The sequence below is a fragment of the Ctenopharyngodon idella genome, chromosome 15 (assembly GCF_019924925.1).
Source record: "Ctenopharyngodon idella isolate HZGC_01 chromosome 15, HZGC01, whole genome shotgun sequence".
NCBI lineage: Eukaryota > Metazoa > Chordata > Actinopteri > Cypriniformes > Xenocyprididae > Ctenopharyngodon > Ctenopharyngodon idella.
In genome coordinates this window covers 36,209,933-36,235,308 of record NC_067234.1, presented here as the reverse complement: position 1 = coordinate 36,235,308, position 25,376 = coordinate 36,209,933, and the positions used below count along the sequence as shown (strand labels likewise).

The 25,376-nt window shown below is 43.6% G+C and overlaps 3 protein-coding genes and 1 long non-coding RNA gene across 7 annotated transcripts in view; 1 reads left to right on the top strand and 3 right to left on the bottom strand.

Moving 5' to 3' along the window:
- LOC127495187 (uncharacterized) overlaps nt 1-25,376 on the bottom strand; it is a 287,303-nt gene that overhangs the window by 5,967 nt on the left and 255,960 nt on the right. The gene's annotated exons all lie outside the window — the stretch shown is intronic.
- Nucleotides 1-25,376, top strand: part of LOC127495147 (NACHT, LRR and PYD domains-containing protein 12-like) — a 267,772-nt gene that overhangs the window by 32,525 nt on the left and 209,871 nt on the right. For 2 of the 3 annotated variants that reach the window (XM_051861644.1, XM_051861643.1), the window contains exon 10: nt 15,801-15,977. The exons of the other annotated variant lie outside the window; for it this stretch is intronic. In XM_051861644.1, the coding sequence (XP_051717604.1) occupies nt 15,801-15,977 (177 nt within the window). The remainder of the gene's footprint in view (nt 1-15,800; nt 15,978-25,376) is intronic. 3 annotated transcript variants of the gene reach the window in all.
- LOC127495219 (uncharacterized) lies at nt 1,485-13,412 on the bottom strand. Of its 2 annotated transcripts, none has more exons than XR_007925085.1 (4): nt 13,266-13,406; nt 5,501-6,352; nt 2,591-3,542; nt 1,485-2,153 (listed from the first exon to the last, which is right to left on the bottom strand). It is a non-coding gene; the product is annotated as an uncharacterized LOC127495219 (long non-coding RNA). The 2 variants fall into 2 exon arrangements; XR_007925084.1 differs by having other exon boundaries at nt 1,486-2,153; nt 5,501-6,349; nt 13,266-13,412.
- On the bottom strand, nt 6,478-13,266 carry LOC127495145 (uncharacterized). The gene is made up of 2 exons (XM_051861636.1): nt 7,061-13,266; nt 6,478-6,589 (listed from the first exon to the last, which is right to left on the bottom strand). Exon 1 carries the CDS (start codon nt 13,151-13,153, stop codon nt 7,406-7,408), a length of 5,748 nt encoding a protein of 1,915 aa, XP_051717596.1. The 5' UTR covers nt 13,154-13,266; the 3' UTR covers nt 6,478-6,589; nt 7,061-7,405.

Sequence of the window (25,376 nt, the reverse complement as noted above, 5' to 3'; positions counted from 1 at the left end):
TTTAATACAAGTTTTATAAAATCAGTTGTAAGAGTGTTTGTTGTCATCAGGAAGCTAGAGAAACCCTTTACTGACCTTCATGTAGAGGTAATATTTCACCATTTAATTTTCATATGTAATAAACCAAGATGGAATTCATTTGCAAACTTGATATGACTTATTTCATTTAAATCAGAAGACTTAATTCCTTTGAGTTTTAAGGGGAATCTACAGTGCTCACAATATATGGTTTTAAAAAAAAATTAGGGATGCACCGATATGATTTTTTGGGGCCGATACCGATATTAACAAACAATTATTGGCCGATACCAATACCAATATTTGTCACTTCCTCTCTTATTTGAAATTTTGTCATCAAAATAGATATTTTGATCATGTTTTAAATAAGCAAAGTTCAAAAACATCTGCATTAAAATATACTAGCAGGTTTATTGCTGCATCATCAAATAATTTCTAATGAACCGATTGGATCCATTTAACATTCAGCAGGCCTACATAAAAACAACAGAACAAAGATACATATGAAATAAACAGTGCTTTTAAGGTAGGTTTAAGGTTTTAGGTTTTCAGGTACAGAAATAAAGTAAACAAATGTAAAATAGCACTGCATATTCTTCACTGTATAAATTATATACATATTAATCCTTTATTGTAACAGGCTTTATTGTGATTCATCTTCTAATTTATTTTTGTATATATTTCAATATTTTTTGTAAATTTAAATATGTATTAGATCTGAACTATCTCCTTTACTAAGGCGGGACTCTTATTTTAACGGGTTTTCTCATCTACTGTCTGAGGAGAGCGCGCAGTTCTTCAGTTATTTTGCAGATTTAAAGTTTGTCCGTTTATTAAGCATCCCCCGAAAAGGCATAAAATCTGTATGTATTTGTTAACTGTTAGTTGTAATAAGTGTTTTGAGTAATTCGCTGTATGTTGATAATGCAACGGAGAGAGAGAGAGAGTTTAATGCGCACTTCTTGTGCTCTAATGTTTAGCTTTTGTGGTGATTTGTTTGGAGTGAAAACGGACGCAATAAACTTAATGAGTAAAGGTTTGGTCATCATTCGGATGGGGTCTGCTACACTTATGAAAGTTACAGAAGTTATTTAGTCAAGAATAGGGTGTGATTTTTTTTTTGTTATTTGATTAATATTAAAGCGCAGACAGCAGCGCTAGGATTACGCAACAGTCATTATACAGCTCAGCGCCTTCACGCAGTTAATTAATAAACCATCGGTTTGTTATATCGGCCTTTTTCCTGCCACAGCCGATATGCCGATGGTTGTAAATTAAGCAAAAATCGGCCGATAAATATCGACGGCCGGTACATCGGTGCATCCCTAAAAAAATACTGACAGCTATAACATCTGGCCACATTGTAAAGGTTTATAAAAATAACTACATACACTATTTACACTGATTAGTTAAAGCAAAACCACAGCACAGATGTGGAACGCACCTCCACATCAACACTTATTCATCCTCTACATCAGAAATTATGTTGCTTAGAAGGTTACACAGGGCAAATTCTCTACATTTTATCAATTTTAGGGGTGAGGTTAATTGGAACTGTTGTAAGAAAGATTGTTGAAGTTTTTAGTCATATGACTGCTTGGCGATGCTCCTGGAGTTGGTGGTGTCTTCTTCTGAGAGTTGCATGTCTCTCTTGGTGAATGCTGGAATGACAAGTTTCACCTTCCTTTCATAGAGGAGATCGGTTATGGTGAAGCCTCTGTCTGCAATTACTTCATCACCTGGACGAAGGTATTCCAGAAATCCTGAATTTGCAGTTATGAATTTATCACAACACCAGGTTTTGAAACACCAAACCTTTCAGCAAGATCACCCTGCAATAAATGAAGACGCAGCTTCATCAGAGTCATCAGGAGCTGATCCCAAGTGTACATCCAATGTCAACCCTGTGAGCTGACAGAGGTGGTTGTTTCTCAGCAGAGTTGTGTATAACGGCGCCGGCTCATTGTGTTCTCATATCAGATGTAGGCGGCTTCAGGTTGAGTTGTGATTTTGAAGTGTAGTTGTGGTCAGAGACAGATGGATCCTCCCATTGTGTTTCTGCATCACAGTTCAGGACATGTGGATGTGATCATCCTCACAGTTGTCCACTGCATCACTGACGCTCATCGATGCATCTGTGCAAATAATATAACCATGAACATATTTTTACATTAGTACTATAAATACATCATGAATTAATGTATGATGGCACCCATACTTGAACAGAACAGTGTGAGAGAGATGCATTAATAACGAGACAGTAAACACACAATCTCTAACTCTAGTGTTAATACGTAGGTCAATATCAATATCTGAATGAGAGATGTAGCTGGCCTGCTATCATCTGCAATCTCTGTAACAGGAATAATGTAAGCTACTGTAAGACTGTAATGTACTATAATAAATATGTACCATTGTACTATCGTAAATATTAAATATATAGGTGGCAATGGTAATAATGCAAGATTCGTTGTATTTTGTTAACTGCTCGTTACTGATCTCACATTCATAGAACGGACTTCACAAATCTAACGTTAGGCTAACAAGCACATGGCTAGCTAAGTTAGCTTACCTGAATCTGACAACCTGTTCAGCACCCGGCGTGACTTCTTTACTGCAACATCGTAGCCGAGACATTTCTCGGGGTAAGGGTGTTCGTCAGTCGGCCTCCCGTCCATGAAATGGTACGAACACACATAAGGGCACTTCAAGTTTAGCACCTTCAGCCATTGCCTCAGGTGCTCCTCGTCTTAAGGTGGTGGGTGTGAATTGTAAAGTGCACCGCAACACTCCGACCGCTTAATCTAATCTACCGTTACAGCTATAGGATTACGACTAGCGACTAGTTTAGGTCCCTCTCAGCAGGAAGTAAGATGACAAAACCAACGCAATGACGTCACCCTGTTGTCGCGAAAATAAGGTGAATAACACGCGAGAGCTACAACCTGTCACTGCAAATACAGAGTAATCGAGCACGCGCTTCAATCAATGATGAACCAATGGTAAGCAAGACCAACCCACCTAATTATCATACATGACAAAGAAATGTAAGAATAAATATGAAAAAAAAAAAAAATAAAAAAAAAAATGTTGAAATAAATAAATTTGGAAATAAATACATATTGGAATAAATAAATATAAAAAAAATGAATGCATAAATAATTAAAACAAAAGCAGAAAATAATAAATTAAGGAGGAAAAAATGAATTTTATTAAAAATGAATCATTTATTTTATCAAGTCGCATTGTAAATCTGGTGGAGAATTGTAATGAGAGCATTTTGATAATTTAGATTATTTTCCTGATAACAACTGAAGCTCATTAGTCGATCATAAACCGTTAAGATTAGAATGTCAAATTAAAATTAAATTAGAATAGAAGGGTGTTTGTGACCCATTAAAAATACCATAAAATAATGTTTTTTCCAGGGGTTTAGCTTTACATGTGCAAATAGCCGCATAAACAACAGAACATGAGGATTCACACATCGTCACATCACACACCTGCAGTATGGAGGACCAAACCTGCAAAAACAATAAATATATAAATATACAAATAAATAAGTCCATTAATAAATCCACAAAATGATACATATATAAATAAATAAATGTGCAAACAAATACATAAATCCACATATTCCTGCATAAATAATTGAGTGTGTGAGGATATAAATAAATAAAGAAATAAAACGAATGTTGGGGGAAATAAAATAAAAAAAAGTTAAAGGAAACACTAAACTGAAAGTTGACTTTTTTTTTCTTCTTTTTTTCCTTTTAACCGTTTATTCATTTTGAATGTAGCTTCATATTTATTTTTCCTTGGCACAACATGCTAATGAGAGGGTGTCAATCAAACAAAGTCCAACCGTCTCCATTGACTTTGTATTACGTGAGGCTGCCTCCTTGTCATTTCTGACTTATAACAAAAACAGAACAATGTCTTAAAGCTGCTGTGTGACAAGGTGTACAGCAAACAAGCTAAAAAACCCAGAACTAAGTTTTTATAAGCTACTGAACCGTAAAAGCCTTTAAGGAGACAAAAGTGGATACAGGCAATAAAGCATCAGCAGGAAGAATGGGTAAATTTTGGGATCCTGACACTCAGTATGCCTCAGTAAGCTTACGTGTGCAGTAAACATTTAGTCACTGTTAAGTCAAATATCCGAATGTCAGTTTTATATATTATATTTCCTGTCGCTGATTACATTACCCTCCAGTGGGCGTAGTTCTCATAGTCATGTGACATGTCGCGCTCTGTATCCACTTTAGTCCTTAAACGCTCGTTTTTTGGGTCGACAGCTTATAAAAATTTATGGGTTTTTGGTTCTGGGTTTTTTTTAGCTTGTTTGCTGTACACCTTGTCATATAGCAGCTTTTAGACATTGTTCTGTTTTTTGTTATAAGTCAGAAATGACAAGGAGGCAGCCTCACGCAATACAAAGTCAATGGAGTACCTCAGGGATGACGTGTTTTTGTAGACCAACCCGGAAGTTAGCGGCGCACGGGTTCCCTCGATCGAAAGCCAATGCATTTTTCCCATAGACTTTTGGAAAATCACAAAAAATAAGCTCTGTGTTTAACAAAGGGTTACGACACTTACTTGTTTTGTCTATCAAGATAATCTTTACAAGTTAACACAACATTTATACATTTTGAAGCCTAAATAAAGTGGTCAGATATAAAAAGCTAACAGTAGGCTATAAATGGACTACAGCACACCATGGTCGCAGATCAACGTCAGCACCACCAAGCTTCCTCAAACTTTATTTAGAAAACAACTTTATTTAAAAACATGCTCTCTGATTATGATCTGTGCTGTGTATGAATACTTATCCACTTTTCCGTGAGAAATGCTGTCCAAATGTCCTGTTTGTCATGATGATGTCTAAAGTCCCCGCCAAAGGAAGTAGTCCCTTTTAGCAATTTGTTAGCAACCGCCGTTTTTAAGACACAATAAAGGTTTAAAAAATCTCAAACGGGTTATAACTGGTGTGTTTTATGTCATAGATCAAAACATGAAAATATTTAGAGGCTTTGTTAACCACAGACCTTATTTCAGACGATTTAGCAAAAACCCATTGACTTCGGGGCGATGGAACCGGAAGTCCTAAAATGCTAAAGGTTATATTACATTTGCATTAAATTACAAAAAACTAGTTACCGCTGCTGTGAGGGTGTTTCTGATACAGCGGCTATGGGAGTGACGGTAAAAATGACATCTTTCTCTCTTCTGACTGCTGTTATCAATTGCTTTCTATTTTTTCCCTCTTTTTGAAGTTTGTAAAAGTTTTTCTTTTGCTATTTGCGCAAATAGAAACACAAAAAATATATTTAATGTAGTCTCTCATTCACCGCTATAAAAGTTTACCCAACTATGACGACTTCTGCTACTCAGAAACATGGAAATGTGAAAAGGGTCTATTGAGGATTTTTTTTAAATCAAGTACTCAAATTAAACGAGGAATCATGAAAGTCCTAATTACATTCATTAAAACAACACGTGGCAGGAGAGTCAGCTGACAGCGTCGATTGTCTTCCATTTGTTTTTCTTCTCAAGTCTCGTTTGATCTCGTGAGTCTCTGTGAGATCTCGTCTCGCTGTGAAATCGTTCCTACAATCAACAGGTGTGTGGTCTCGCGGTCCGACTGAATCATCTAGTGTGTCCCAGGCCTAAATGAAGTGTAGAAATCATATTTTTCTATGTTCAAGTGTTTGTTGAGTTGAGGTGATTGAGTGATTGATCTGTAAATGATTGAACACATGAGCTGCTCCTCAGTAAGGAGATACGATTAACATTTAAAGTTGGCATGAAATCAAAATTGACAATTCTTATTTTTTTTTATGGATTATTGTAGTATTTATTATCAACAATTTATCCGTAAACTTCATTATTTTTTTTAAAATTCATGTGCCCTCATAATCTTTAATCAAAAACATTAACCTCCCCTCCCCCTTCAAAACGACTCATCGTCTCTTCCTGTCACATGCTATGGCGCGAGGGTGGCTTTTGTTCATTTGTTTATTTGTTCTTATTTCATTACTATTTACTTGTCTGTTTTAATTCAATGTACCATTTGAAATCAAGCTTCCTTGTGCTGTGTGTGTAAGCTATTGTATTCATAATTCATCTGAATTTAACTTTGTCAGCAATAAAAATCCTACTATTTCGCCCTGATATTTAGTGAGAACATCATGGGCCGCTGACAGATGACAGTTGCTCGTCCCCCTCTTTCTCTCCTGTGCTCCACTCCCTCCCTTCTGTTCACACTCGTCAACTGGGGATGTGATTCTTTTTGTTGTTGTTGTTGTTTTGTTCAGGGTTATGCTGGTTACTGCTTGATTCAAATTGAGAAATTGAAAAAATGAGTTAGCTGTTGGTAGCACATTCTCATTGCAGTATATTGCTGGTTAGGTTTGAAACCCACCACAGGGTGTCCGGTAAGAGACTAGGGCAAAGATGGTTGAAATATGGGAGTAACCCGTTTATTTGTCACCACAACAACTCAGTTATTAGTAAAAAGTTGAAGAGTCGTCTTAGTTGGGTATATTCAGTATGTGTGTGTGTGGTTTTTCTATAAAACAGAAAATACAGGGTAAAAATAAATATACATGGTTTAACGTTGACTGTTCTAAACAGAAATACACAATGTATATTTAGTAAAATACAGAATTAAAAGGAGTAATAGTTGCAAGAAAACAAATTAGGTATGTCATACAGGTTAAACAAAACAGCTTAATTTGTTCTATATAGCGGTGCTTGGTCTGGACATGTTCTGCGCGCATGCGCATTAAGTTGTTTACAACTTAAAATCCCTCGAAAATGAGCACTTTGACAAGTAAACTGCACCGAAATACAAACGAAATACAAACACAACATCAGTATAAGCAAGTATGAATAAAGGTAACATATATACAGCGTAACATTGTGCTAAAGATACAATAATCTCTTATCATTAGCCATAATAAGTGACGCACTTTATAACAGCAAATAGAATAGCATAACACACAAGCGATCCTACAAAGATCACATATAATACACTTACTTTGAATAGACGCACAACACCCGAACAATGAATAAAACTATATAAGATATATAACGTAAAAGTTCAGCATCCGCGTCAGCGCTCCGCCGGACTCGCTTTCAACTTTGCACTAAGCGCTATGGGCGGGATGATCGCCTGCACGTCGATCCGTGAGCGCTGATTGGCTGCTGTGCTGGATGCTGCGTGCCAATCAATCTCGGCAAAACAGAGAGAGATTTAAATCAAAAGGCATATTATTCTTATGAATATAATGGCCTTTTTAACAGCCGCCCCCAGATTCTGGGGACAGAATCTGTACAATTACAAAAAGGGCCTCTAAGTAACATATTGGTGTACAATGTTACATTACTCAGAAATGCTAGGCAATTGTACAATACGTGCTATTGGGCGTGTGTATGTCTTTTCGCCCACCTTAATATTAGCTGTCCTCACTCTGCCGTCAGCCCCAGGGAAGACTTCTGACACTCGTCCCACTGGCCAAAGTGCTCGAGGCAACTGTGGGTCGACGATCATCACTGTGGTGCCAACTTGAATGTCAGATATGTCCCCTTGCCACTTCTGACGGGTTTGCAGACCAGGAAGGTAAAACCTCAGGAAGTGTCTCCAGAAGTGGTCTGCAAGAACTTGGCTGTGGCGCCATCGCCGCCTGCTTATAAGCTCAGACTCTGGGTATACCACTGGAGGTAGAGTGGAATCTGGCCGCCCCATCAAGAGAGAGTTTGGAGTGATGGGGTCTAGGTCCGCAATGTCAGAGGAAGTATAACCCAAGGGTTTTGAGTTTAGAATTCCCTCAATCTCCACTAACACCGTTTGTAGCACTTCAAAGGTTACTGACTGAGCTCCGATGGTGGCGGTCAGTGCTTGCTTTAGAGAACGTATTTCTCGCTCCCAGCAACCTCCGAAGTGAGGAGCATTTGGGGGGTTGAAACGGAATTCAATCTGTTGTCTGGCTAGATGTGCCTGAAGTTCAGGGGCAAGGGCTGCAAAGGCTTCTCTGAGTTCCCTTTCTCCTCCCTTAAAATTGGTACCCTGATCTGATATGAGTTCAAAGGGGGTTCCGCGCCTGGCAGTGAAGCGTCGGAGGGCCATGAGGAAAGAGTCAGCATCAAGGTTATGTAGAACATCAATGTACACTGCTCGAGTGGTTAAGCACTTAAAAATGATACCCCATTTCTTCTCAGTCCTCCTACCAACCTTGACAGTATAAGGGCCGAAACAGTCCATACCTGTAGAATAGAATGCAGGTCGGAATAAGCGTAGTCTGGCTGGAGGTAGGTCTGCCATTCTGGGGATCTCTGGATTCTTCCTCCATTTCTGGCACTCTACACAGCTCCGTTGAAACCGCTTAACAGCTTCCCTACCGCGGAGAATCCAGTACTTGCGTCGAAGTTCAGCAAATACTCTCTCATATCCTGGGTGGTGGAGTTTGGCATCATAAATTTGTATGATGAGCTGTGTGATTGGGTGCTTTGGATCAAGAACGATGGGGTGTACAGTGTCTTGCTCAAGGTAGGGACTGTGACGTAGGCGACCTCCAACTCGAATTAGCTGGGTCTCACTGTCAAGTTCAGGTGCCAAAGCTTTTAAGCGACTGTTATGAGAGAGAATTTTACCAGCCCTTAACTGTTCAAGGTCTAAGGGGAAAGACTCTTGTTGGGATTGTTGTAGAAGAGTGACTTCAGCATCTCTGTAGGCACTAGCTGTCAGGCTGCAGGCGGCCGCCCCGTGAGAAGCCTTGGACTCTATCAACTCTTGGAAAGTCTTATGACGATCAGGGTTAAGGACTGATGTGCTGGTCGTGAAGCATGCAAGTGTGCACAAACCTGTTTTGCGCAGCTCATCTCCATTTACCTCCACAGGAGGTGGTGTTTCAGGCCACGAACTGGGAGAGCCTTTTAAGAATGATGGTCCCTGATACCAGTGGCTGTCTGGACCAAGCTCATTCAATGTTCGTCCCCGCGTAATGTCATCAGCCGGGTTACTGGAGGATGGCACAAATCTCCATGTGTGCTGATCCGTGAGATCTTGGATCTCTGCCACTCGGGTGCCGACAAAGACCTTAAATCTACAAGACTCAGACTTGAGCCAGGTAAGGACGGTGGTTGAGTCAGTCCACAAAGTGATGTGATGAATGGGCAAGGTTAACTCAGAACTTACAACTTTGGCCAGTTGAGCACCAGTTAGCGCAGCGCAGAGTTCTAGGCGGGGTATGGACTGCTGTTTTTTGGGCGCTACTTTTGATCTGGCTGTAAGGAAAGAGACCTCCACATCCCCCTGCTGGTCTTCTGTCCTTAAATAAGCAACTGAACCATATGCCCGTTCAGAGGCATCACAAAAGATGTGGATGTCTTGCTGACTTGTTTCTTTGTCTTTAGCCGGACCAGTGTAGGATCTTGGGAAGGCAATGTGCGAAAGAGATGGTAACTCTGCCTCCCACTCTGTCCAAGTTTGCAATAGATCAGGGGGAAGGTTTGGATCATCCCAGTCCCTTTTTTTGTCCCACAAGCGTTGGACTATGAGTTTTGCCCTGGTGGTGTATGGAATGAGGTAGCCCAGGGGATCATATTGACTGGCCAGTGTTCTGTAGATGTTACGCATAGTGATCTCAGTACTCTCTGTGGGACGATACCTATAGGAAATGGTGTCTGTTTGATGGTTCCAAAGCAGTCCCAGAGCAGATTCTTGTGTATCTGTCTTGCCATGAGAAATCCAGAGCTCGGCACTGGCCGATTTCAACTCTGAGGGCAGGTGTTTTATGGTTGATGGCTGATTACTAGACCACTGTCTCAATTCGAAACCACCATCTGCCAGTAAGGTCCTGAGTTTGTCGACGAAGCTTTTAGCTTCTTCCGTCGTAGTGAAGCTTTGCAGGCAATTGTCGACATAAAAGGACTTCAAGACTGAATGCCTGACATCTTCTTCAGGTCTGCTGTGATCAAGGACATGCTTTTGAAGGGCGTACACTGCACAACAGGGACTGCAGGTGGTCCCAAAGGGAAGGACCTGCCACTCAAAAACATTAGGTTGTTCCTGTACCTTGAGATCTCGCCAGAGAAAACGCAGCAGTGGTCTGTCCTCTGGGAGCAACCTGACCTGGTGGAACATCCCACGTATGTCACTGCTGACTGCAATGGAGTGTTCCCGGAATCGGAGCAGAACAGCTAGTAGAGACGGTCCCAGTACTGGCCCTGGGAGCAACAGCTCGTTGAGGTTTTGGCCCTGATAATTGAAGGAGCAATTAAAAACTACTCTGTTTTTCCCATTGTGGTGGACAATATGGTGTGGGATATACCATGAGTAAGCAGAGTCCTGTTCAGCATGCTGATCCAGCTTAACAGCATAGCCTGCTTGGTCCAGTTTGTGGATTTCTGCTGAGTAAGCAACTGCTTGTTCTGGATTTTTAACCAGTCGCCTCTCTGTAGCTCTCAGCTGTGAGATCACTGCCTCTTTGGGAGCTTTCAGCTGTGGCATATTTTTGACCCGCAACAGAGGAGTGGCATATCTCTTTACCCCATCTACTTCAACCCTGACCGTCTTGGCATCAAGGAGCTCGATTGCCTCACGGTCTTGTTTGGATCTGGTGCTGGTCTTCTCATTGCGCCAGGGTAGCGCATCCATCTGCCACAGTCTTTCAACATGCTTAAAGAGATCTGTCTCAGGAGATGAAGTTGAGGTAAAGAAACAGTGTTGTTCGTTGGTTTCCCACTGGAGATGCTGCACAGGCCCCTGCAATGTCCATCCAAGCCGCGTCTTAACAGCAGCCGGCCCTCCTGGAGGTCCAAGGCGGACCGGTTCCACTGGAGTAATCAGATGGGGGTAGTCTGAACCGATGAGGAGCACAGGACGCACAGTCTCTAGGTGTCGTAGTGGAAGACCCCTCAGGTGTTGATATTTCTCCCTTAAAGCTTTGACTGGATGTGTATGTTCAGCCAGGCTTAGCTGCTGGGCTGTAAATGCACCTTTAATGTGAAACACCTTCTTGGGCTGTGACAGAGGAGAGATAGAGAATGACACCGCTGCACCACTGAGGACTTGGAGCTCCTGTCTGACTGTGCGGAGCGGTAGGTCTTCTGGTTTACCTTTGAGGCCAAGCTGTTGAGCAGCACTGTGAAGAAGGATGGTTCTTTCTGACCCGTCATCTTGGATAGCATAGGCAGTCATGTGGTGTTTTCCATTCCTGAGTATTACTTTACTTATCTTCAGCAGGACTTTTCGGCTGGCAGGAGGCTTACGAATGAGAAGAATCTCGTTCATTGTATTAAGAAGACAGGAGTTGGTTGCAGGAGTGGAAGCAGGTTCAATTGGCACAGTCTGTGAGCTCTTAGCACTTTTCACTGTAATGTCGTGAATAACTAGCAGATGTCGACCGTTACACTGCTTACAGCGCATTTTCAGACTGCATTCCGTTGCTTGATGGCTCCTGCCACAGCGCCAACACCGATTGTTCTCCTTGACCCAGTTACGCTTCTGATCTGTAGTGAGTTGCTTGAAATTTGAGCAGTTATTCAAAGAGTGCTTATTTTGTTCGCAGTAGGGGCAGTAGGGTTTTGGCACAGTTTTCACAGTAGGAGCTGAGGTACTCGTGTCAAGCAGGGCTTTCTCAGTGTTCAGCAGAATGTTTGCATTCTTGTTAAAGGACTTGTGGTCTTTGATTACCTCTCTGGTCCGTGCAGTGGGCCCTCTACGTTGGCTGGTAACAAATCTTGACGTGTCCTCCTGTACTTGGATTTCATACTCCAACCATTCAGAAAGATCCAGAAGTGTTGGAATTGGAACACGGTGTGGATGTGCAAACCGGCGAAAACTTGACCTAAGATCATGTGGTAATTTCCCCAATAATCTGGAGACATGGGAGCCACACTGCAGTTCAAAGGTGCCCTTCTTTCCGAGCTGCCCCAGCATGCCAACGAGCGACCGAACTTTAAGTGCAAACAGTCTGAATGCTTTTATGTCCCCGCTGCTGATATTTGGGCCATCCATAAGTTCTGCTATTCGTTGTAATGCAAGCTGGTGTGGCTGACCATACTGCTGGTCCAGCGCAGCCATCGTTCTTGTGAAGGGGTATTGAGAATGGCTGTACGAATCAGCGATGAGTAACGCTTCTTCTAGCTTGAGATGGTCTGTAAGAATCTGAAATTTATACCTCTCCGTGGCACTAGCAGGGAGTGTGTTCTCTAAGGCGATCTTCAACCGTGAAAACTCTCTCGGGTTTGGATGTACAAAGTCTGGTATGGTGGGAGTAGGGCCTCTGTACATTGACTCTGGCTCAAACTGAGGCACTTGACTTGGTGAACTATGGGGCATTTTGTGGCGCCAGCCAGAATCATAAGGTGAGGAGGTTTCATACTCCCGCTGGTATGAGGGATAATAATCACGGTCATGGTGGTAGCATTCTTCCTTTGGGGCCCCCCAACTGGGTGGCTGGGCACTTGGAATGTCATAGGGGGAGTACATTTTGTCTCTGGGAGCAGCCACCAAAGCTGGGGATTGTTCTTGACTTGAACTGTCTCGCCTGAAGCGCGGTGCTGGTACTGGCCTGAAGCTTCTCTCCGCAGACTGCACGTGCTTAACATGGCGTGGTGCCGGAATAGGTTTGCAAGGATGAGGTTGACGGGCAGGAATAGCAGATGGATGGGGCTGAGGTTGTTGTTGATCAACCTGAATTTGTAGCTGCTGCATTTGACGCTTAAGCTGTGAGAGCTCTTGAGCAAACTGCTCATTTGTCTGCTGCAATGCATCTCTTTCCTGTTGCATCATCTGTACAGTGTGACGCATGTTTTCATTTGCATGGCGGAGATTCCTGTTTCGTTGCTGAAGTATGGCATTCTCAGACCTGCCTGGGTCTGTGTCGGACCACTCTTCTGAACTGTGAGGCTCATCACCTGGAATCGGCGGAAGACTGAATGCCATTGCACCCTCCTCTTGGTCTTCACCTTCTGACAGGTTGGAGGGTATCTGAGTGTGTGGTGACATGGGTTCTGGATACAACGTAGGCAGGGCAAAGCCAGTGAGATCATAATCCTCATATCGGGCGGGAAGGGCAGTCTTCCTTCTGACGCGCCCAGTTGGCTCATCTACTGCATATGTTGACATCTTATAAGCCTGCAGCAAGTCTCACTCCGGCTCGAAGGACCATGAAAAAATGAGTTAGCTGTTGGTAGCACATTCTCATTGCAGTATATTGCTGGTTAGGTTTGAAACCCACCACAGGGTGTCCGGTAAGAGACTAGGGCAAAGATGGTTGAAATATGGGAGTAACCCGTTTATTTGTCACCACAACAACTCAGTTATTAGTAAAAAGTTGAAGAGTCGTCTTAGTTGGGTATATTCAGTATGTGTGTGTGTGGTTTTTCTATAAAACAGAAAATACAGGGTAAAAATAAATATACATGGTTTAACGTTGACTGTTCTAAACAGAAATACACAATGTATATTTAGTAAAATACAGAATTAAAAGGAGTAATAGTTGCAAGAAAACAAATTAGGTATGTCATACAGGTTAAACAAAACAGCTTAATTTGTTCTATATAGCGGTGCTTGGTCTGGACATGTTCTGCGCGCATGCGCATTAAGTTGTTTACAACTTAAAATCCCTCGAAAATGAGCACTTTGACAAGTAAACTGCACCGAAATACAAACGAAATACAAACACAACATCAGTATAAGCAAGTATGAATAAAGGTAACATATATACAGCGTAACATTGTGCTAAAGATACAATAATCTCTTATCATTAGCCATAATAAGTGACGCACTTTATAACAGCAAATAGAATAGCATAACACACAAGCGATCCTACAAAGATCACATATAATACACTTACTTTGAATAGACGCACAACACCCGAACAATGAATAAAACTATATAAGATATATAACGTAAAAGTTCAGCATCCGCGTCAGCGCTCCGCCGGACTCGCTTTCAACTTTGCACTAAGCGCTATGGGCGGGATGATCGCCTGCACGTCGATCCGTGAGCGCTGATTGGCTGCTGTGCTGGATGCTGCGTGCCAATCAATCTCGGCAAAACAGAGAGAGATTTAAATCAAAAGGCATATTATTCTTATGAATATAATGGCCTTTTTAACAGAAATACCTTAAGCAGTTAACTAAATAAACTGTGAAAAGGTTCTGTTTTCTAAGGGGCCGTTCACATCACGTCTTCCAGACGCATCGAGATAAAAAACTTTTCAACTTTTCAGAATGCAGCCATAGCACCGCAGGTCATGTGACAAGAACCAACCGATCAGCTTCAGCCTTTCCATAACAAAACATCGAAAGTTCAGCCGAACAGCTGATCATAGCTGGACAGGGTGGTTTTTATTTCGCATCTCCATAAATATATCTAGTAGTAAAGCTAATGCAAGGGTTAGAAATCAATTTATCATTTGCTGAAACTTCCTAGAGCGCAGTTCATGGTTGCATAGCAACGACAGATGCCACATGAGCGGAAGCGCTTTGGAAAGAAGGAGAAAGCGGTGCGGCCGCGCTTTCCACGCGTTTTTAGACGCGATATGTGAATGCTAATACGTCAGTGACGGAATGTTCCAGAGAGCGCTGTGCGGCGCCATCTGCAGGACAAAGATCAGCCAAGATGGAGGAATATCTGATCAGAGCTGTACATAGATACACATTTTTAAATAAATCTAGTAGCAGAGATACTGCAAGTGATTTTCAGTGCTGGAAATCCGTATGTCCTTTGCTGAAACTACCGCGTCATCATGGAGAGCGCAGCTCATGGTTGCAATTTTACTGAACTTTCTCTTTGTTAAAGAATACTGAAAAATAAAATGTATCACCATTTCCAGAAAAATATGAAGCAGCACAACTGTTTTTAACATTGATAATAATCAGAAATGTTTCTTGAGCATCAAATCGAATTTTAATGATTTCTGAAAGATCATGTGACACAGAAAACTGGAGTAATGATGCTGAAATTCTGCTTTGATCACAGGAATAAATTACATTTTATAATATATTAAAATAAACTTTTTGTAAAATTTGTAACAATATTTCACAATATTACTGTTTTTCTGTATTTTTGATCAAATAAATGCAGCCTTGGTGAGCAAAAGAGATTTATTTCAAAATAATTAATTGTTTCCAGACTTTTGGCAGGTACTTTAATAATAACAATTCTATTAATACTTTTATTATATTATATAATATATTAATTATTATCATGATTATTAAATGCTGCAGGACAATAGTATGTAATACTACAATATGTCAAATATCTTTAAATGTGATAAAATAAATATATATTTTTTAAATAATGGGGGCGTGGCCAGATTTTTCTGCTCTTTTTATCTCTATCTGATCACACACATTTAAGATGATTGTGAGGTAGACTTGAGCTGAAAGAGGGGGGTTTCATGACTCTTTAATGTTCATTACATTAACCTCTCCTGTTACAATTTTTCTAGATTTTTGTGTGATATACAGTTTTAATTTGTTATATCGGTTTTTATATAATCTCTTAGAGTAACAGTAAAACTCACTGACATATTTAATTAATTGTTTAAAAAAGAGATATTGCACAAATTATGATCATACATTTAAAAATATGTATTATTCCTGCTTGAATCTGACTGTAGGTGTGTTATGATAATGTTTTGTGCTCTGTGACACAGATCAAGATCATCTAACATGGTGATTTGAGTTTATGTTATTGGTTTCTCTTTGATAATGAAGTCTCTGTTGATCTGAGAGAGTGAAGAGTGTGTCATTGTTCTCTACAGGTTGAGGGATTGTGGTGTCACAGATGAAGGTTGTGCTGCTCTGGCTTCAGCTCTGAGATCAAACCCCTCCTCACACCTGAGAGATCTGAATCTGTCTGGGAATAATCTAGGAGACTCGGGAGTGAAGATAATCTCTGCTGTACTGGAGAATCCTCACTGTAAACTGGAGAAACTGTGGTAAGATCATATGTGACTCTCACATGAAACTGAGTCACTGAATTTTATAATTTCATTTATTCATAAAGTAACAAAATGGAATAGGGGAATTAATCTGTTATTACATTTAAGGCTGTCACCAATGATTATTTTGGTGATCAAGTAATCGGTCTATTATTTTCACAGTCAAGTAATCAGATATTTTTTGTGATAATAAAAATAGACCTAAGCAAACAATGGCCTTTAACATGACTTAAAATACAAATATAATAACAATGGGGCAATAATATCTGGATCAAAAGCAAGTAACCATATGGTTTTATAAAACAACAAATACATAATATAATATACATTTTATAAACAATTATATTATGTATTATAACAAATGCCTGCAGAGGGCGCCAACGGCCTGGTGATTGTTGTTGTCCCACTTTACATCAGATCAAATCTGTATTTAATATTGGCCAAACGACATTATTTTAAATGTTAACTTAATGTTTAATATTTGGCAAATTCTTTATGACAGAAATGTTACAGCCACTGTAATTTCTTGAACAAGAATATGTGGACATCAAAACATGCAAACTCAACTCAGAGATTAAACTTTTATTTTGAAATCGTGATGAACAGTTCACATATTTCAGAGATATTGATGTATTCTCCTGTGTTGGTGTAGGTTAATAAATGATTTACCTTACAAATCTGATGAAATGGCACACATTGGGCCTCATTTATGAAACGAACGTACGACAGAAAACGGTGCGTACGGCCGTTTCCATGCAAAACTTGCCATTTATCAATATGGACGTGAGCGGTCTACGATCAGTTTTTTTGAGTTAGCGTGAACTTACATGCAGCTAGTGTTGTAGTACTCGAGACCGGTCTTAAGACCAGTTTTTTTAAGGTCTCGGTCTTGTCTTGGTCTCAGACCAAAAGGACTCAGGATTTTATTTCAAGACCGGTCAAGACCACACCTGCGGGGATATCGCTAAATTGCCTTTACATTGTCTGATTTCTATGTTAACATCATTAATTTGATTGGATGTAAAACTTACTACTTCAAATGCAATCATTAGCTTATTTCTAATTTAATTTATTTTGTTACTGTTGTGCCGGGTCAGAAACCAACAAGGGATTGTGTCAAAAATGTCGCCAAAATTAATAAAAATGTCACCAAAATTCAAGATTGATTGCAAAAAAGTACTTGTATAACATCTTTATTTATAATATAACATGATATAATTAAGCAATATCACAAGAAAGAGGTCTGTTTTCACAAATATGAGCACAATTGCAAACGTGATATTGATTTTTTTTTTTTTTTTTAAACAAATGTTATAAACAATTTTCTTTTTAAAACATTATTCTCAACATTATTTATGCATTGGTAATTGTACCAATTCAGATGCAACTTCTGTTCCACCTCTGCAGTGTAAAGATGAATTTTGTTGTTAGTGATTTAACAGCTCTATATAGTGTCTTATTATTCTAATTGTAATTATTGATTAAAAAGAAGACATTTCTCAGGCAGTAAATGTGGATCTTTCAGATGAATTTGAGGAGTGCTAGTCTGGGCCCGGTTGCATGAAAGCCCTTAAGAAAACCCTTAGTTATGAGGTTAAGGGTACCCTTAGTGAAACATGGGTTGCAAAAAAAAAACCTTAAGGCTGTCACTAAGTATTTCCCTTAATTGCTTAAGTGTTCCCTTAAGATCTGTTATGAATTGCAACAAAGTCCTTAGTAATCATTTAGCCCTAAAAAAAAATAAGGGATCAAAACAGGTCCCTTAAGTCATCTGCTGAACTCAAACACAATGGATGATTTAATGTTAACTGAGGATGAGGAAGTACCGATGTGTATTTTTAGCGATCGAAATAAGCCTGTTGAAAGTATGACGTGAAACAAGCGTGTATTGTAAAAAATAAATAAATAAATAAATAAATAAATAAATAAAATTGAATGAACACAGCGCTTTTATATTTTTATCACTTAGCTTTTTTTTTGTCCTTGGTCCAGTTTGGTTTAGATTTATTTTTTAGCGCACAGGACTAGGCGTCGAGCCGTGATGCATATAGGTAAATAAAATAAATAGGACTACACGACATGTATACATACACTCTAACACATTGTATTTGTTTTTTATAATATCTTTATTAAATCCAATGATCGCACAGGTGCCTTGCACACACACAACATCAGTTCTGTCGTTTATAACTTGACATTTCAGCCATTCATCATCAAACTAAAATGCAGTCAGACAAACAGAACAGTTACACTGCTCAAATGAAATGATCCGCTGTAAATCAGCGCCCAACCACACACATTTTTGTGCATGTGAAGGATGCTGTTTTACGTGGATATTGGAACACAGGGTTCCCACGCGTCCTGGAAAACCTGGAAATCCTGGAAAAATAATGACCAATTTTCCAGTGCTGGAAAACACATAGAAAATGAGGGGAAAAAATTAAAAAATGCCCTGGAAAAATCTGGTTGTACTGGAAAAATCTTTCTTTAAAAAAAAAAATAAAATAAAAAAAATCTTGTTCAATGAAGAAAAACAGTTTACAGTTGCTCCGAATCGATTAGCAGAAGCGCTATGTTCTGAACCGCTGAGTTCTGACACGTGACAGAAGTATTCTGTGACGTACTGACGCTGTCTTGTGTTGACGGTTGCAGGAGTTAGGAATTAAGTGCTCAAATGTTTTCAGCGAATGTAGGTACCTTGTTAACCTTGATAATATTTGTTCTTGCAAACTAATTATTTTGATACAGTATATGGAAGGGGTGGGCACAGCAAACTACAGCATGGATGGCAGCATTGGTCCAAGAAAGGGTAGCAAATTGATATGTATTCTTTTTATTTTGTTTTAGAAATGTTGAAACTTCTTGCATCTCCATGACAAGTTGTTTTTCAGTAATTATTTTACGTAATCCGCCTAGTTTTATTCAGTTCTGAGCGATGATGTCATAATGAGACGCTGACGCGATGCACCACGAATCACACTTTCAGCGATTCATTCACTCCTCGAGCAGCACAGACTAGTGTTGTGAACACGAGGTGCAGGCAAATGTGATTTTGATTTTCTGCAAGTTCACTAAATAAGTTAATATAAGGGGAGGAAATATTGTCTGTTTCACCAACAAAAATAGTTCCAAACAAAACCAATGCAGAGCGTTTCTTAGCAACTCACAGAAGTGTTTCAGAATGAATCTACAATTTTGAACGAATCTTTTGAAATGTGATTCAGTGACCAATTCATAAAGACCATCATTTGATTAGTTTGTAAATGAACAAGCTTTTGAACGAATCGATTGAAAGATTGACTCCAATGACTCACTTATTAAGTCCGTCATTTGCTGCCTCCTACTGGCGGTGTTTAATTTTAAATATATCTCATTTTTACCATTCAAAATTGTATTTATTCTAAAACATTAAACTCATAGCATTATTTAAATTGTGATATCTTGTTGATATTATATTAATACACTAGATTATTACTAATGATTGTTTATATAATTTTATTTAATAGTTTATTAATATATGGATACATTATAACAATTTAAGATTAATATAGAAAGTGTGCTTTACAAAAAGGAAAAGACAATGAAGTACAACAACTGAATACTGCCAATAATATAGTAAATAAAAACAAAATTTAAACAAACTATAAAGTTTTTTAAGACTTTTGGAAAGAGGAATATTACTTTAGGCCGTGAATCTGTTATCCTTGTATTTTATTCCCGTCGTAATGAAATTTGAAATGTCCTGGAAAAGTCCTGGAAAATTATCTCTGAAAAAGAGTGGGAACCCTGATAATGAATAATAATTTAGTAACCAAAATGTTTCATGCAAATATAGAAACATATTTGGATTCTTGCCAAATGAGAGAGGTGAGCACATCAGTTCCCATTCAGTCGGTCACGTTCGACGTACGTCGGACAGACCGACGAATAGGAATCTCGCTAGAGAGGCCAATCTACTTCGAGTGTAACTACAACGAGCCAATGCACATTGGCATGCAATCATATGCATCAGCTGCTCGCCTCGCAGCGCGGGTATATAACGAGCAGCAGGTGCGTTGCATCTTCAGCTTTTCGCTTCGGAGCCGAACCTCATGGTTACTACGGAGTGTATCAAGACTAGAGCGAGCCGTTGCGGGACTTTCTCTGTTGTGCAGGCGGACAGCACTGCAGCGAGCCGGTCTCCTTCCCTTGTGTTTGCCGAGGAGCAATTTCAGAGCCGTTCTCACGGCTGGTAGAGCGGTGCGCTTAGAGCGCTAAAAAGCTGTTCTGACAGCTGGTGAGACGGTTGTGAGGAGGGAGTGCACACGACAGGCTGCACTACTTCCCTGTCTGTGTTGCTGCGGCTTTTTCCCCTGCGTGCTTCGGCACGTAAAGAGCGAGTCCCTAAAGGAGCTTACACAAGTAGATTCGCGTCTTTTTAAAGATGTCGTTCTACTTGTGTGTTTCTGGATGCGGTCGTTATCCATCACCGCGGGATGGTCACCAACGCTGTATCGCGTGCCTGGGCTTAAGTCACGCTGAGGCGGCGTTTGTGGATGAGTCATGCACCCATTGTGGGAAGATGACCATCTCGGAGTTGCGATCTAGACTCCAGTTCCTGCAAAGGGGCGGAGTCCCGGTGCCGTTGCCTCGTTCCAATCCTCCTCAGAGGGTTGCTGCGGGCAGCGGTGCTGGTGATCTGAGGATCACGGTGAGCGCACTTCCTTCGGGGAACCAACCCCCTAGGAACCCTCGTCCCTCCTGCACTCCGCAGCCAGTAGAGCTGCCGGGGGAGCGCGGTGGACCACCCCAGAGGTGCGTACCATCCGTATCCTTCGGAGCTCCCCAAGATGATAGGATGTTGATCGCTGCATCGGAGGGTGAGCCTGATACTTCGGGGGATGATGATTCGGCGCAGCTGCCTCCTTCGGGAGTGACAACTGTGCCCGATTCGGACCCGGAAATGATGGCTATGCTTGCCCGGGCCGCCAACAGGGTTGGGCTCGTGTGGAATCCTCCACCGTGTCCCGAACCCTCGAGGCTGGACGATTGGTTTCTCGGGGTGGCCAGGGCTGGTTCTCAGCCCCCCACCCCAGTTCCTTTCTTCCCGGAGGTGCATGAAGAACTCACTGGCACATGGACGGCACCTTTTACTGCCCGAAACCGTGTCGGTGGGTCCTCCTCCCTCACCACCCTTGATGGCGGGGCGGCTAAGGGTTATACGCGCATACCCCCTGTGGAACGGGCCGTTGCTATGCAACTGTGCCCTAACTCCACCTGGCGGGGGGAGCCGTCTCTCCCTTCCCGGGCCTGTAAGTACTCGTCGGATCTTACCGGCAAGGCTTATCAGGCCTGTGGGGAAGCCGCCTCTGCCTTGCACGCTATGGCGTTGCTGCAGGTCCATCAGGCCAAGGCACTGAAGGACCTGCACGAGGGTGGTCATGACCCACAAGTTCTTCAGGAGCTTCGGGCCGCGACGGACCTCGCGCTTCGTGCGACGAAGGTCACGGCGCGGTCTGTGGGTCGTGCGATGTCCACGCTAGTGGTCCAGGAGCGCCATCTCTGGCTGTGTCTTGCGGACATGAGGGATACCGACAAAGTCAGGTTTCTTAATTCCCCCGTGTCCCAGACCGGCCTCTTCGGCGACGCGGTCGAGAACTTTGCCCAGCAGTTCTCGGCTGTACAGAAGCAGTCTGAGGCGATCAGTCACATCCTGCCGAGGCGGTCAGCTGCTGCACCTCCACCGCCCGCGGCCCCTGGCTTCCACCTCGCTGCCCCACTGCGGGTACGCCTGCGGTCCCTTATGGTCCCGCTTGTTCGGTCTCTGAGTGCCTGGCTAGCGCTCCCCAGGCCGTCTCGCTGGCTCATTCGGACCGTCAGGCTCGGCTATGCGATTCAGTTCGCCCGGCGTCCCCCCAAGTTCAGGGGCGTCCTCTTCACTACAGTGAAAGATGTAGATGCCCATGTCTTGCGTGCGGAGGTCGCGGTCCTACTGGCGAAGGACGCGATAGAGCCGGTCCCTCCAGCCGATATGAGGTCAGGGTTCTACAGTCCCTACTTCATTGTACCCAAGAAAAGCGGTGGGTTACGACCGATCCTGGATCTGCGAGTTTTGAATCGGAGCCTTCACAAGCTACCGTTCAAAATGCTCACGCAGAAACGCATTTTCGAGTGCATCCGTCCCCAGGATTGGTTTGCAGCGATCGACCTGAAGGACGCGTACTTTCATGTTTCGATTCTTCCGCGTCACAGGCCATTCCTGCGCTTCGCGTTCGAAGGTCGAGCATATCAGTACAGAGTCCTACCCTTTGGGCTGGCCCTGTCTCCCCGCGTCTTCACGAAGCTCGTGGAGGGAGCCCTTGTTCCCATGAGAGAACAGGGTGTTCGCATTCTCAACTATCTCGACGACTGGCTCATTCTGGCACAGTCCCGGGATCAGTTGTGCGAACACAGGGATTTGGTGCTCAGACACCTCAGCCAGTTGGGTCTTCAGGTCAACTGGGAAAAGAGCAAACTCGCCCCGGTGCAGAGGATCTCTTTTCTCGGTATGGAGTTGGATTCGGTCGAACAGATAGCACGCCTCACAGAGGAACGTGCTCAGTCGGTGTTGAACTGCCTGAATACGTTCAACGGCAGGACAGCGGTTCCACTGAAATTTTTTCAGAGGCTCCTGGGGCATATGGCAGCCGCAGCGGCAGTAACCCCGCTCGGTCTGCTTCATATGAGACCGCTTCAACACTGGCTCCACGGCCGGGTCCCGAGATGGGCGTGGCAACGCGGCACGTTCCGGGTGGCAATCACTCAGGAGTGCCGCCAAACCTTCAGTCCGTGGTCGGACCCCTTGTTTCTTCGGGCTGGAGTACCCCTAGAGCAGGTGTCCCGGCATGCTGTGGTATTCACGGATGCCTCTGCCACGGGCTGGGGTGCCACGTACAACGGGCATGCAGTGTCAGGGGTGTGGACGGGCCCCCATCTGCATTGGCACATCAACTGCCTCGAGTTGCTAGCGGTACGCCTTGCTCTGAGCCGCCTCAAAGGGCCGCTACGGGGCAAGCATGTACTGGTCCGGACGGACAACACTGCGACCGTTGCATACATCAACCGTCAAGGTGGTCTACGCTCCCGTCGCATGTCGCAACTCGCCCGCCATCTCCTCCTCTGGAGTCAGAAGCATCTGAGGTCGCTTCGTGCCATTCATATTCCCGGTGTGCTCAACCGTGTGGCCGACGAGCTTTCACGAGCTGCGCTGCCAGGAGAGTGGCGACTCCACCCCCAGGTGGTCCAGCTGATTTGGAGAGAGTTCGGAGAGGCTCAGGTAGACCTGTTTGCCTCACCAGAAACCTCCCATTGCCGGTTGTTTTACTCCCTGTCCGGGGGAACACTCGGAACAGACGCACTGGCGCACAGCTGGCCCCGGGGCCTTCGCAAATATGCGTTTCCCCCAGTGAGCCTACTTGCACAGACCCTGTGCAAAGTCAGGGAGGACGAGGAGCAGGTCCTGCTAGTTGCGCCCTATTGGCCCAACCGGACCTGGTTCCCAGAACTCTCACTCCTCGCGACAGCCCCTCCCTGGCCCATTCCTCTGAGGAAGGACCTTCTTTCTCAGAGACGGGGCACTCTCTGGCACCCGCGTCCAGACCTCTGGAAACTCCATGTCTGGTCCCTGGACGGGACGCGGAGGTTCTAGGTGACTTACCCCCCGAGGTACTTAACACCATCGCTTCGGCGCGTGCTCCGTCTACGAGACGGGCTTACGCCTTGAAGTGGAACCTGTTCGTCGAGTGGTGTTCTTCTCGTCGAGAGGACCCCCGAAGATGCTCGATCGGTGTCGTGCTTTCCTTCTTGCAGCAGGGGTTGGAGCGTAGGCTGTCCCCCTCTACCCTCAAAGTCCATACTGCTGCTATCTCCGCATATCATGACCACATAGATGGCAAATCTGTTGGTCAGCACGACCTGGTCGTCAGGTTCCTTAGGGGAGCGAGGCGGTTAAATCCTCCTCGTCCTCCCTCCATACCCTCTTGGGACCTTGCTCTGGTGCTGAGAGCACTTCAGATTGCTCCCTTTTAGCCCTTGCAATCAGCAGACTTAAAGATTCTGTCTATGAAGACTTTGCTGCTGGTTGCATTGGCCTCCATCAAGAGGGTAGGGGACCTGCAGTCTTTTTCGGTCGACGAATCGTGCCTGGAGTTCGGGCCGGGTGACGGCCATGTGGCACATAGCCGGGGGCCTGGCTATGTGCCCAAGGTTCCTACCACTCCCTTCAGGGACCAGGTAGTGAGCCTGCAAGCGCTGCCCTCGGAGGAGGCAGACCCAGCCCTGGCTTTGCTCTGTCCAGTTCGCGCTTTGCGACTGTACATAGACAGAACTCAAAGCTTCAGGACCTCAGACCAGCTCTTTGTCTGTTACGGAGGCCAGCAGAAGGGAAAGGCTGTCTCCAAGCAGAGGATGGCCCACTGGATAGTGGATGCCATCGCCCTGGCTTACCAAGCTCAGGGCGTGCCCTGCCCGCTCAGGTTGCATGCGCACTCCACGAGAGGCGTCGCATCTTCCTGGGCGCTGGCTCGTGGCGCCTCGCTAACAGACATTTGTAGAGCTGCGGGCTGGGCGACACCTAACACGTTCGCTAGATTCTATAGCCTTCGTGTCGAGCCGGTCTCCTCCCGTGTTCTCACCTCAGGTCAGAGGCACGGAGAGGCCCCGGCTTAGTGTCGGCTTGCTGCGCTTACATGCGCTTTTTTCTCCAGAGAGTCCCTACAAGGCAGACCCTGTTGAATCCTCCGATCTCCCTTCGGCAGCCGACGTGGCGGAGCGTCTGGCGCTAGGCCTATACTCCGTTGTATCCTTGAGAACCGGGTTTAGGCTGGGTACCATATGTGTGACCCTACTGGGATCCCATATGTCTAGTTCCACGGTTGCTCCTAAACGAAGCCCGTGTCTTTCCCTCTGGGAGAACCCACCTCTCATCGAGTCGGAGTCACCCCAGTTCTTCCATATGTAGTACAGCCTACGGGTTAGTCCATATGTACTTCTCCACATAACTCCTTCGGGGAAGGATGTGGCTTCCGCAGCGTTCCTTTCCCAGCGGAAGGGTACGCTTTCCCAGCGTTATCCACAGTCTCACTGAATGGGTTTTGGGGAACAGCAGTGATCGACACTCTCTGTGTTAGCCCTGTCCCACCGTCCGTAGGCAAGGGGGTTCAGGTGGCTTACAACAGAGCGCTGGAAGGGGGCAGCCCCTGTGGCGCTTTGGTAGGGATTCCTATTCGTCGGTCTGTCCGACGTACGTCGAACGTGACCGACTGAATGGGAACGTCTCGGTTACAAAGGTAACCCTCGTTCCCTGAAGGAGGGAATGGAGACGTACGTCCCGTCGCCACAGTCGCTGTACCCCACTGATGCTGCCGCCTATCCGGTTCG